Source organism: Cetorhinus maximus, chromosome 10 (assembly GCF_964194155.1).
Source record: "Cetorhinus maximus chromosome 10, sCetMax3.hap1.1, whole genome shotgun sequence".
NCBI lineage: Eukaryota > Metazoa > Chordata > Chondrichthyes > Lamniformes > Cetorhinidae > Cetorhinus > Cetorhinus maximus.
In genome coordinates, this window is record NC_135888.1 from 105,958,353 (window position 1) to 105,972,089 (window position 13,737).

A 13,737-nucleotide genomic window follows, 5' to 3' on the forward strand; every position below is an offset into this window, starting at 1 on the left:
AAGCAAACAAAGAACAATGAACAAAGAAAAGTACAGCACAGGAACAGGCCCTTCGGCCCTCCAAGCCTGCGCCGATCATATTGCCCGTCAACTAAAACATTTTGCACTTCTGGGGTCCGTATCCCTCTATTCCCATCCTATTCATGTATTTGTCAAGCTGCCTCTTAAACACCACTATCATACCTGCTTCCACCACCTCCTCTGGCAGCGAATTCCAGCCACTCACTACCCTCTGCGTAAAAACCTTGCCCCATCTCCTCTATAGTTTTCTCCTCTCACCTTAAATCTATGTCCCCTAGTATTTGACTCTTCCACCCTGGGAAAAAGCTTCTGACTATCTACTCTGTCCATGCCACTCGTAATTTTGTAAACTTCTATCAAGTCGCCCCTCAATCTCCGTCGCTCTAGTGAGAACAATCCGAGTTTTTCCAACCTCTCCTCATAGCTAATAACCTCCAGACCAGGCAGCATCCTGGTAAACCTCCTCTGCGTCCTCTCCAATGTCTCCATATCCCTCTGGTAATGTGGCGACCAGAATTGCACGCAATATTCCATGTGTGGCCTAACCAAGGTTCTATACAGCTGCAGCATAACTTCCCAGCTTTTATACTCAATACCCCTGCCAATGAAGGCAAGCATGCCATATGCCTTCCTGACTACCTTATCCACCTGTTGCCACTTTCAGTGACCTGTGGACCTGTACACCCAGATCCCTCTGCCCGTCAATGCACTTAAGGGTTCTGCCATTTGCTGTATAATTCCTGCCTGTATTAGACCTTCCAAAATGCATTACCTCACATTTGTCCGGATTAAACTCCATCTGCCATTTCTCCGCCCAAGTCTCCAACCGATCTATATCCCGTTGTATCAGTAAATGGTGACAGAATAGAAAGAGGAATAAATAAATAACTATAGATTTATTAAATTAACTCAAAATCCAGTAGAGGTTGTTAAAATCATGATAGTCAACAACCTTGCAAACTTAGAAAATTACCACATAAGCTGCAGATGGACGAAAGGGGAGAAAGCAAAAAATTCTATATTTGCCTGGTATGATCTGGCTGAGAGCAGGGCTGGCTGCTTATTCAAGTGTCTACGAATAAAGCATTTTTGCCAGCTACTATGTTTCATGAAAGCAAGCACTAGTAGCTATCTCTCAAGTGTCCTTGCCTCCTCAAAAGGAAAGCTCCAGGCCTCAGCTTGGCGCCTTTCCATAGAAGAATAGTCAACATCAAGGCCCTACCTTGTAAAGAACCATACATGCAAACTCATTTTATTTGCTCATATCATTACCAGGCAACTATCAGCCAAGTTTTTTAAATGTGAATTTTTACTCAGCAACATGCATTCTGTTATTTCAACTGCAATATGTGAAAGATAAATAAAGGTGACAGTGATGAAAGCACTGAAAGAGATATGCCAGGGTACCACAATTTTTTTGGTGGGAAGCAGGGAATGGAGTGCAGAGGGAGAAGAAAGCAGCGGATTATCCAGAAAAAAAAACTAACTAATACAGTTAGTACTAATAATGTCTGTATTACAAGAGTGTAATTTGGAGCATTTAAAAAATACTGTAATTTGAAATTTTTTTTTTATGTATCACTTGTGAATTTAATGCATAGTCCTTTATTCAAAAATTGGAGTGAGAAGAAGAGATAACTCATCATTGTATAAAGTACAGACCAGTAACTCAGAGGTCAGGATCAGTAAGGTGTGATCAGAAGTATTTTTAGATCAATAAACATTTAAAATAATTTTTCGACCTTTAAATAAAAGCACACAGAAGTGATTTCCTGATCAAATATATTCTATGAAAATTGCTTTTAGAACTACCTAAAATCTGATTACTATAATTACAGTTCCAATAGAGATTCACATCAAGACTTTTTTTAAAGAAATGTAATTTCTAGTTTGTAGTCAAGGTATTTCTGATACCGTAATATTTAAATGATATTATCTTGATGAAGGCAAGGGAGTTAGGCATTTTTTTGGTGGAAAGGGATTGTGCAGATATAAGTACTAAATATAATTTTATGAAGTGGACGTAACATGTTGATGCATTTCAACATATTTTACTTTACTTGCTTAGTTGAAAAATATACCAAACACCTTTCACAAATATATCCATTGTACAAAGGAATTGAGCTGCAACAGTAAGTGACCCTTGAACCCAGCAACTCAAACAGGGTTCCACTTTAGAAAGGAAACAATGATAATACTGCATTCTTGCATTAACCGCAAGTGCTACATGCGGCAAACAGCAGCAGCTGCAGCACTGGAGTCACATTAACTACAGTAGCTGATCTACTCGCCTAATTAAAGGAAAATTATCCAGGAAAAGTCCAACAATGGGAAGCTATTCAGTACACTGCTTCAAAATGTGTCTTTGATATATCTCAATGCAAATGAGTGCTTTGTAAATAATATTGCACAATAAAATAAATATGTAAACAAGCATGAATTTTCTTTAGCATTAAATTCCAGCAACATGAATTTTACTCCCAGAGAGAAAAAGAATAATGTTACGGTTACACTTGTTTTCTGTCCGTTTCTTCCCACCTGATGTAAATCAAGGATAGGGAACACTGTACACTGAATCCATTAACTGAGGACTCTTCTCTTTCACTCAGAAATGTATGATCCAACACAGCCCCCTAAGTGTATGCGACAAACTATGTATTTTATTGTGGGGAATATCCAGCCTTTAAGTTAGTTTCTCTTCACATGGGCAGCAACAGTCTTCTTTGCTTTTATGTCTGACAACTCACAATGGGTAGCTTTCCCAAAATAAATTATCATAAGGTGGGGCATATTATTTGGAATACCAGATTCTAAAATTCGACTCAAATTAGTTCAAGGGCAGAAAAATATTTCAGCCAAATATGGAAATACTTCACTCCCTTCTTTACCTTAAACCAGGTTTTTATTAAAGTATATTTTCCTTGCATGTGCTGCATGAGAGGAGGGAGAAGGGAAGTAAGAATACAATGATTAAGTAGGGTGTCCTCTTGACTTTGTAGCATATGCTGGTGAACAGGTGGTTTTGACATGCTATCAAAATGTACTTTTTAAAAAAAAACAGGGCACAGTACCCTTTGGAAACATCCCATTGATCCATTCCAAAAATAATTCTGCTTTCACATTCCATATCAGATTCAAATCTACATATAGTGGGGGAAGGCAAGGAAGAATATTCCAGAACATTTTGATTCAAATTTAGACTATCTTTTAAGGTTTAATAATTTTAGAATAGAATTTAATTTCCCACTATTCTCCCTTTCTTTATTTTAAGTTGAGTGCGACCATGTATGGGTCTGCAGCAATTTCCTCACCCAAAGAAAATATTAATGGGAAAGGGCAAGAAATAAAAAAAGTGAGTCTTTTGGAACAAGATACAGGCATAATGAGCCGAATGGCTTCTTTCTTTGCTATAAACATTTGTGATTCTAAGTAGTCATCCCCCCTTTTATTTCCATTATTCTCTCATCTGAAAGCTGCCTAGATAGATTGACAGCTGGTTAAACAGCGATGAAGAACATCACAGCTGAATATTACAAACATGTCCCCATATAGCACCTCGCACTGCCACTTTCGTTGAAATTAGGCAACTTAACAAAAAACAGGGACTAAGTGGAGGACTTTCCTACTCAAAACCATCTGATTAATTTACTCACTAAAATTATCAGGGGAGCCCCATCAAAACAGTTTTTAAAATAAACACTTTCCAACCTAAAAAATAAAAATCATGCTCCAAACAGATCTATCATACAACAGTACTTGTCAAACCATGTCCCTTACATACAAGCATTCTGATGAGGCAGTTGTGTATACAGTACACCATATAGTATCACAAGTAACAGGAAAGTTGAAGCATGCAGTTTTGTCAACATGTATCCAAAGTGTTTGAAACAGAAGCACTGCTACAAATGAGGGTCCTTCAAAGTTAGTGATTTCCGGCACTTGCAGCAGCATCTGGTGGCAGACACCAATTAATGTCCATAAAATACAGTATCTCTGTTACCTAAAGATTATCTGTCTGCCAACATAAAATAATGAGCAAGGTTTTCTTTCACACAAGTATGTAGATCTAAGCTTCAATATGTATTTATAGAATTTAAGCAGTGACTATATCAGTTTCAGATACAGCTCTCTTATATGTCTATTTAAAAAAATGTCTGCAAGGGTTTCTGGAAAAATGGTTTTATTATGAAACAGAAAACTCAGCTTTCCAGTTTGGGAAACAGAGTTGCTGGAGATGTAAAACCAGGTCCGAGGTATATTCTTGACAGTAGAAGATGTCTCAAGTGCTGCATGGGATGCCACAATAATGTAAGTAAACTTTAAAGATGCATACATGAAATATTTTAGATGAAAACATCAGTGTTACCATTACAGTAGTACATGTTTAATAAATGTGAAAACCTGCCTTTCTAGGAACGATTCACGTAGTTGTCAATCAACCCTTTTGTATATCCAATTGTGATTATGTAGAAGCGTTAAAGTACAGTGCTTAACTCTCTGGCTGTTGAGTTTTCCTTCGGTCTTGCCTTTGCCTGTTAAATACTAATAGAGAGAGATAGAGAGATATTGTATAGCTTTGCAAAAAAGTTTCATATTACATTGCATTTATTTTTTAAGTGCATTTTATATACAGAATGCCATGCAAGTGAGATTTTTATTTTACAAAACACAATGACCATGGTGCAGTGCCACCTGTACTACTGAAAGGGTTAGAATCAGGATGTTAACAGCTGTGATTTGTCTCTGGTGTGGGCTTTCTTGTTTGCACTTGACTGAGTTTATAGATTCGGTTGCTTTGATATAGCAGTTAACACAGTTTTCAAATGGATCAACAGCATGTAATATATAGACTTTCTATTAATGAACAGAAGGCTAAATTAAAAATTTGCTTCAGTTAGAAGGGGGGTAGGGAAAAGATCTGTTATCTGTGGAGGAGGCAGCCTTTGGAGAAGATAGTTAAATCCTCTAGAGGACAGAAAAACTGCACCTGCTTTTGTTCAAACCCAATGAATGACTAAATAAGTATCACGATTTTGAAAACAGCAACTTAACTGTTTTGTGGAGGTTGTGCATTATATATCTTCCACCAGTAATCTGTCATTCTCAGAGGGCCAAAGAAACTGGACCAAACAACAGTGGTATAATGTCATTGTTGACCACAACAGATAAAGCCAACACAGCAAATTGACAAACACCCCCAAAAAGATGGTCTCCGCACTGGAATCTTAATGGAAACTATTTTCTGGCCTACAAACGTGTAAGATGATGTTTTAAGATGAATTCTAGTGCAAGTGCCTTGACCAGTGATTAACAGCAACTGTGTTACAATGTTCCGCTTTCTCAAGCCTCTCGTCAGTTTATATTAAAATCTTTAGCTAAAATTAAAGAATATTATTTCTAACTGAATATCTGTAAATGATTAAGTAGTAATTACAGCATTTCTAGTCTTAAATATTATTTTTGTTTTGCAGTAGTCTCTTTACATTTGGTCTTCCTTCTGCCGCAGCTGTGCAGAAGGTTACCTAGGCAGTTGAATCTGAATGTAGGTTACTTCATTACTATTAAGCCTACTCAAAAGCAGGTTTCCTTCCAATGATCAACATCCTGAGAAATGCATGCTGATCTATTTGAACAGTTACTTTTCCTCTTCCAACTGTAATACAACTTCCATCCATACGGAGTAACCTATGCGGCTACCTCTTCTATCGATTGCTCATTACCAGCTCACCTTTACTTTAACAAACTCTAAATATTCTAACAGCTTGTTAACAAAAAGTGAGAATCAGCTGATGTGCCATCCAATTTAAACACTTGTAGGATGCATAGCTACTTTAGGCTTCCTGAATAGCCACTCCTAGAGCATTAAAAATATATAGCAGAATTACCAAAATATTTGATTAAAGAGAAATGTGAGGAATTTCACAGTGGTTTGTAACCATGGGAAAAATTTATTTCTGATAAAGACTACAAGATTTCTGCATAAGTTAACTTGAAGTAAAAGTCAACTGTCACACAATTCTGTATCATATTGATAATCATCCTGGCAAGAACAGTAACTAAAACCTGTCTGATAATTATTTCTCACGAATTGCCACTCTGCACACCTCCCACAGTAACCTCACCTATGAATTACCCTGGTAAACAGTCTGTGCAGAGTTGACCGCTTCTTTCAGGCTGAATTTCAGCCTGGCAAGTATTCTTGCAACCCAACACCTATCCCTCTCACAAAACTGCCCACGGCAACAAAAATAAGCAGCTAAAAGAATTTGGGTAAAAAAAAATCTACACATACACTCAGAAGACCCTAGCAGCTCCAATGCAGCGTGAGAGCCAATATAATAGGTCTACACGCACAGATTACAATTTCTCTATTTTCTGTAATCAGTAGCATTTTCAATCGATGTTTAAATATTTAATGCTCAGTAAAATAACCAATAATAAAGTTAGTAGGGTTATCATGGCAGTCCCACATGCAACTGACCAAAAAAGATCAGTTAAACCCATACAGACTTTCAACTGCATTGAACTGTAGGACAATTGCCCTGCCCCCACCTTCATAAAAATGCAAGAAGATTGCATTTACTAAAGAAAGAGGAAATTATGTACGAAACTGGACCCTGATAAATAGATCGTTCAAAGAGAGATATTGTAGCTTTATCTCTATAAGCAATACCGTACCAAACCACCACAATAGAAAAGTACATTATGCCCAATAGTTACAATATTTTACACAATGGTCCATAGGCGAGTTTATTTTAGGGTTGGCATTCCACATCCTCTACACTGTTTAACAGGGTGGCTGTGAATCCTATATCATGGGTTTGCAGATCAATATGTTGTATAAAATGTTACTCTACTTTATCAAGAAACAGAACAGATTATCGAAAAACAAGGCAGATTTTACTGATCTTTACTGATTCAGTTCCATGTTTCTATTTGTGGTTTCAGTGGGTCCACTTAATGCTTTGTTGTGCACCACTGAATAGCTAAAAGCAGCACTGCTACATGGCGGGAAATCGAGACCAGAAATGCGGGAGAGAGTTTTCATGGTACCTGGGGGCCTTCCTGGGCTGACCCGGTATCCTGCTGCCTTGGTAGTGCCTAAGGGCCTGCCCGGGCTGGTCTTAAACCCAGCTGCCTTTGTAGTTCCCAAAGGTCGGCCTGTACTTGTTCTGTACCCAGCAGCTTTCGTCGTCCCTGATGGTCTTCCTCGTTTCCCTGCTCGGAAAATATTTTTCCTTCTTTTCAGGTCATTCTGGCCTTCTGCGTTTCTTCCAACACCCATTTGCGAATTTGGCTCCTCCAATGATTCTTGTTTTACGCAGCTTATTGGCTTGTAGCTGTTTCCATAAAGTTTGTCCGGTTGGGAAGAACACAAGTCAAACTGGTCATCGCTGCTCACATCATCGGCACTGAAGGTCACCTCCTTCTCAGGCTCACAGCAGCCAGTGTTACTGCAGCCAACTGGATGCATGATTTCTGAGAATTAAATTAGGGAAATATTTTAAAATAATTCATGATTACTTAAATAAAATATCTAACAAATGATTACACAAATGCAAATTGCTGTAATGCCAGAAAGCTAAAATATGCATCATTTTAAGAGAAAGAAATAACATTATTGGAATTCATTCAAAACTCTTTCCATGAGGACTTTCCTAATTTTTAAAAAAATATTAGTTCATGGGACGTGGGCATTGCTGGCTAAGCCAGCATTTATTGTCCATGAGAAGGTGGTGGTGAGCTGCCTTCTTGAACCGCCGCAGTCCATGTGTTGCAGAAACACCCACAGTCCTGTAAGATATATATCACATCTAAATTCTAAATCTGCCTTTAGTCAAACTAAACCTCAGCCCATCTGCCCTATTTTCACGCTTTAGTTTTAATAGTGTTCCCAAGTACCTTTTCTAACTCATTTGCTATGTTATACACCTCGTAAGGCAACCTAACAACTGCCAACAAGCTCCAAGAGCTCAACTCTCTTCAATCTTTCAATATGAACTGAAATTTGGATCTATATGGTGGCTGAAAGTGAACAGGGCATGAAATGGGCTTGGGTATCGCAATGCGTAATTAACCCCCGTCCACTGTTTCCCATCAAGGCAACATGCGAGCTTTGTGCTGCCTGCTGATTTGCATGATAGCTGCATGCAGCTAGAGGTAAATGCACTGCTGAACGTCAGCATGCCTCAGCCAGAGGCCCAAGTTTGTGCGACAGTAACACCCCTTGAAGCCAGCCTGCACCTTTTAAAAAGGAGCTTCAATTTAAACGCTGGAAGTGGTTGCAGAAGGGAGCATGAGCATTAAGAACACTGAACTATGGAGAAACAGGGTAAAGAGCATGCTCCAAGGTTCTGAGGCATAGCAGCAGATGCTATGTTGGAAGAGGTGGACAGGAGGTCCTCTATCCATAGGGGAGAAGGAAGCCCTCCACACAAACTCTGTGAAGGCAGTGGGGGCAGGCAATGTTGTGGTCAATGCCAGAAGACTGGCCCCAAGGAACTGGATGCAGCACTGGAAGGAGTTTAATGATCTCTCACAAGGGGCTGAATTTTCCCCCTGTTGGGGGGGAAGCTGATGGGCGGGCGTGTACGGGCGTGCTTCCGATTGGTGCCCCCGATCAGAGGCGTGGTGCCATTTTACGTGGGCGAGCCAATTAAGGCCCGCCCAGCGTGACATCCGCATGGAAGCGCTATGCGCTCCTTGTACGGGCGGGGGGGGATTCCCAAAATCGAGAGTGCACTCTTTCGCGCACGAAAGAACACACTCATCTCCCTGAGGCTAAGTGCAGCCTCAGGGAGATCAGCTCTAAATGTGAAAAACATAAAAATAGAAAAATAAAATTTCCCTTACATGTCCCCTCATGTGATAATGTCACATGAGTTGGGACATGTCCATAATTTGTACAAAACCTTTATTAAAATTTCTTAAAGCCTACATGAAACCTCATCCCACCCGTGGATGAGGTTTCATGTTTTTTCTACTTCCCGCTGGGGCTCCTGGCCTGCCCGCCAGCCTTAAGGTTGGACGGGCAGGTCCTTTAATTACTTAATTGCCTCTGTCAATTGGCCATTGACAGGTCGGTGGGTACGCAGCTGATTTCACTGCGCCCCCGCCTTCCTGAAAATTTAAATGGGGCGCGGTGACATCGGGAGCTCCCCCCAACATCACCGCACATCATTTTACGTGTCAGCGAGCGGGCCCCGCCCCCGCTCACCGACTCGTAAAATTCTGTCCAAGGTGTCAAGATCAATGCCAAATCAGTCAAATGCCAAGTCCCCCTCACTACACCTCACGCTACTGAATTTACCAAAGCCGGTCACTCACCTACCAACAATCTCTATCAAATGTGACTCATACAGCACATTTATAGTTTCACCTCATGCACATGTTGCTGCAAGCCTCACATTTGCATCTCACAGCTTGCACACAGCTATTCAACATGACAGCCACATCACCCAAATAAACGGCACCACATTCACTGGCACATTTCCTTCTCTCTTGCAGGACAAGGCGGTGTGTAACTGCAGCAAGTAGCAACAAACTGAAGGTGAAAAGGCACATTCACATGTCCTTACTCCAATGGAGAAAACGGTAGTTGCTATCATTGCAGCTGCCATGACTAAATCGGCTGCCAGAAGTAGGGTAAAACCATTGAAGATGACAGAATGCTCACACCTAATCCTCCCTCTCATATCCCACTTCTTCCCTGATCTCATGATCTCTTCTGATTTAGAAGCAGCAGATGGTTTAAGAAGGCACTTCTTGCCCCCTCCCCTCACCACAACCCTATCCTTGTGCCTTTCTCCTTTCAGATACCCAACAACAGCAACCTGGCCAGAGGTAGAAGATAAAAAGGTGGAAGAGAAAGAAGGTTATGATGATGAAGAACACCATCACTCAATCTCTCACACACAACCCACTCAGATAATGACATGGCGCACACTTTAGAGGATAGCTGAGAGGTAGGACCTGCACGTGGTGAGACAATGGGCATGAGTGGTCTGCAACTAGGGCAGGGGACAAGGGTAGTAAAGGTGCCAGCTCATTGGAGGGCAAGGTTGCGCAGGTGTTCTGCTGCAGAAGAGTCAGATGTTGACTTCAGTACTATGGGCTCAAGAAGAACGTTGATTGGTATCACCCTGAAAAGGTGCATTGGCAGGCCTGTCATAAGGTCTGTGGAGTATGGAGGAGTCTGATACCAGCCTGGCAGAATGCTTTGTGCAGAGCTTGGAGCCCAGTGTGGAAGTGGAGCCCAACTCCATGAGAATTCTTGTGGACCAATCCAAGATCCACAAGAAGCATCTAATGCTGGTGACTCAGCTTGTTTTGCAGTACAAACACAAGTCACCCACCATCTGGGTGCTACATTGGAAACACAGACTGAAGTCATACAAATTCAGCTCATTGCCACACAAGCTCAGCCTGCTCTCATGTAAACGCAGTTTGCTACCACACAAGCTTCAACTGAGTAGTTGGATGAGTTGATCACAGACAGCCTTGCCAGAAAGGAACAGTGCTGGTTGCCTCTTCCTGACCTCCTCCTCCTCAGCTGGTCACTGCAGAGCTGGTGGGCAAGGGCTGTGTGCTTATGATGGTGAACTGGTGCAGCATGCAACAGACTACAATGAATCTTGGCACCAGTTCTGTTGAATACTGCAGAGCTCCTCCAGAACAGTCCAGGCAGCAGAAGTATCGATTTTGCAACCCAATGGTCTGTTCAATCCCATTTTGTGTGGCAAGATAGCTTCAGTGCCCATTTGTGTGTTTGTGTTGCTTACTGGAGTCATGAGCCATGTAGCCAGCAGATATGTGGCACTGCCCAGTAGCTACCCTCTAGTTTGCCACGCTGGCTCAAATGCAGATGGTATAGTAGATTGGAACAGAATGGGCATGATGGCTGGTGCTAGGACACTAAGCATTGACCTGCATGATAAGCTGAGTATGGGCACACAGCGGCTGGACTTTGAGGGGCTGGAGTTCCTTCTCATTACATCTCAGAGTTGACGTGTGGCACCTGCAAAGCAAAGTGCGTGCTGTCAGTGGTGCCTTGCACCATGAAGAAGCCTGTAATCCACACAAATCCGTGTAATTGCTCTGTCTGCTTCTCTCTGGTAAGAGAGAATAAAATTTATTCAGCTCTCTTGGAATGCAAAGCTTCAGTGACCTATCAATGACCGGTGAACATGGAGATGTTGCAAGTATTGCCTGCTCCAACCTGGGAGCCAGACGCATAAAGATTTGTGACCACCGTTACCTTCACTGGCAATACCATCCTCACCCTGTTCTGAGGCTGCAGTAAGTGCAGATTTCAGTGAGGACATCTTTACTGAACCACAGGCATCTCACACACTGTCCCTCACAGAGGTTCAGTTAGGAGAATTGCTCCCTGTACACCTTGGGCGGAGATAGGCTGTTAACAGAAGGTTTTCTCCCCTCTTCCTCCTCCCTCTTCCAGAAGCTTGTCCTGCTCTGCACACCTGTGCTCATTCTCCCTATAATAGTGGGCCAAGGGAATGCAAACTACTGCACCCATGCCCCCAAGTCTGGGAGCAAGTAATTTCTGCAGAATCCTAGTGGTCAGAACAAAGTCCGTCAGCAGGTGCCACACCTCTCCCTGTAGACTTCTGCAAGTTTCAGCACATGGAAAGCACTAAAAAATTCTACAATTATGGCAAGAACTAGTGGAAATCAATCAACAACTAACCTGAAAGTAGTTGATGATTCCTTTAAATAGTGCTGCTGGTGGTGGTGCAGAGGTGGGGGGAGTCTTTCCTATAGCTGAACAGGTGTTCTTATATGCAACATTAAGAGAGGGCATTATCTGAAGCAGTGAACACCAAAATGGTACAACTAGTATCAAATCAGCATAAAATGCTGACTTCACAACCTGACTACTCTGCATTCTTCCAGCGGACACTCCCTGTGCATGCTAATGCCCTCGCCAAAGTGGAGTCCAGCGCAGCTAGTACTACAAGTATGCTCACTCAGTTTTGGAAGCAAAAAGCCACCTTTAGCACTGCAATAGTGAATTTGACAGCCAATGTCTTTAATATGGTAATTGCAGCACACAGGGGAAACAAATGTTTAGCAGTGGTATGGCAGTTAGGAGAAATAACGAAGAATGGTTAAAAAGACAGATTTTCAGGAGGCTTTCAAAACTGGAGAGAATTAAAAGGTCTGGGGCGCTTAACAAGGAAATTCCATGGAAAATGATCAAGATAGATGAAGCGTTTACAACTCAGTCATCCATCAGCATGGGCACCTAGCTATTTACTTTACTTTACACTTCTAATAAAGTAATCTGACTCTTAATTCCTATGGAACTATCTCCAGAATTTAGTCCCTTAACAATAAATGCCAATGATCCTGCGAGTCTGTTAAACCTCTGCTTTCCAGACAGCTCTTTGAGTTGGATCACCATTTACCTTTGAGTACTTCCTGAATTCTTTCTTAGCTTCTTAAAGACCTCTGCCTGCGCACCTCATCCATTATATCATGGAATTAAGAATGGCATGCTTTACAACTGCTTAGTTCCTGCAATTGGCAGAATCAAAATTTTTTAAATGCTACCAGTGCTTTTCTGGACAATGGCTTCTTGAGTTGGCTGGTCCATTTATTTCTGTCTCAATTGTGGTGACTGCTTAAAAATTCAAATAGCCATACAAAAATATTGATACCTTTCAATTCTTCACAACTTGGAATAAGATTTAATTTAAAATAATGGGCCAGATTTAATAAAGTGGTGATTATGATAGTGTCGTAATTATGTTACAACTTGTAATCCAGAGGCCTGGACTAATAATCCAGAGAATTTGATCTGAAATGCCATGGTAGTTTGAAAATTTGATGTCAGTTTAAAAAATTTGGAAATAAAAACTGGAATCAGACATATCGATGAGAAGAGACATGTTGTCGAATCTCATCAGGACAGATGCAAGAATGTCAAATTTCCAAGGGAGCAACAATTTATACTACATTAGAAAAGGGTGCAGATTGGTTGGCAAGTCAGCTCTGATTGGTTGACGTATTACCATGGAGAATATATCAGGTTACGATTGACCCCATGCTTTTGTTTAATTCAAAAAAAATGCAGTACCTGGACATGTTCCTTTTGCCTGCAGCGGGGCAGGTCTTGCATATGAATAAATGTAGCTTCTAGCTAGCGTAAGCGAGCCACATTGTGAATCCGACTGATAACCCTAAATTGGTTGTGAATGCAACGCAGCACACTTGGGATTGTTCAGCAAGTACTGTCCAATCATGGAATCACATCTAACATTAGATATTATGTCATTATGTTCTGAAATTTGCAAGCATGGGCTGGTTAAGTATGGTGAGCAGCTGGAGGCACGTGCTGTTTGATACAATCCACAAGTTGTTGGGATGTACAGCCTACATATCTGACATTGTACTGGCACAAGATTGGTCTTATTGACATCTCAAACAGGGCCCAAGCCATTTGCTCACCATGCAAGCTTGATGCTGAAAAAGGGTTCATCAAAACTAACTTGTGGGATAATGGCTATGCTGATCAGATCATTGCTCGCTGTGTATTGTGCATACTCACAAATGGCGTAAGGCCACTTTCAGACCCGCAAAGTCTATCTTAAATTACCCTGAGGATAAGGTATCTCAAAAAGTTGAGCAACAGATGAAGCTAGCAATTTTATTCTGCTAGTATTCAGTAGCAACATGAGTAACATTTTCCACTGA

General features: G+C 41.2%; 1 protein-coding gene across 2 annotated transcripts in view; it reads right to left on the reverse strand.

Moving 5' to 3' along the window:
- Positions 1 to 4,082: 4,082 nt before the first annotated feature.
- Positions 4,083 to 13,737, reverse strand: part of c10h5orf24 (chromosome 10 C5orf24 homolog) — a 41,381-nt gene continuing 31,726 nt past the window's right edge. Inside the window, exons 3-4 of one of the 2 annotated variants that reach the window (XM_078550937.1) lie at positions 7,075 to 7,500; positions 4,083 to 4,563 (exon numbers count right to left, since the gene is read on the reverse strand). In XM_078550937.1, the coding sequence (XP_078407063.1) occupies positions 4,511 to 4,563; positions 7,075 to 7,500 (479 nt within the window). In that variant the 3' untranslated portion in view covers positions 4,083 to 4,510. Of the gene's footprint in view, positions 4,564 to 6,786; positions 7,501 to 13,737 lie in introns of those variants that run through there. The other variant, XM_078550936.1, reaches the window with a different exon arrangement.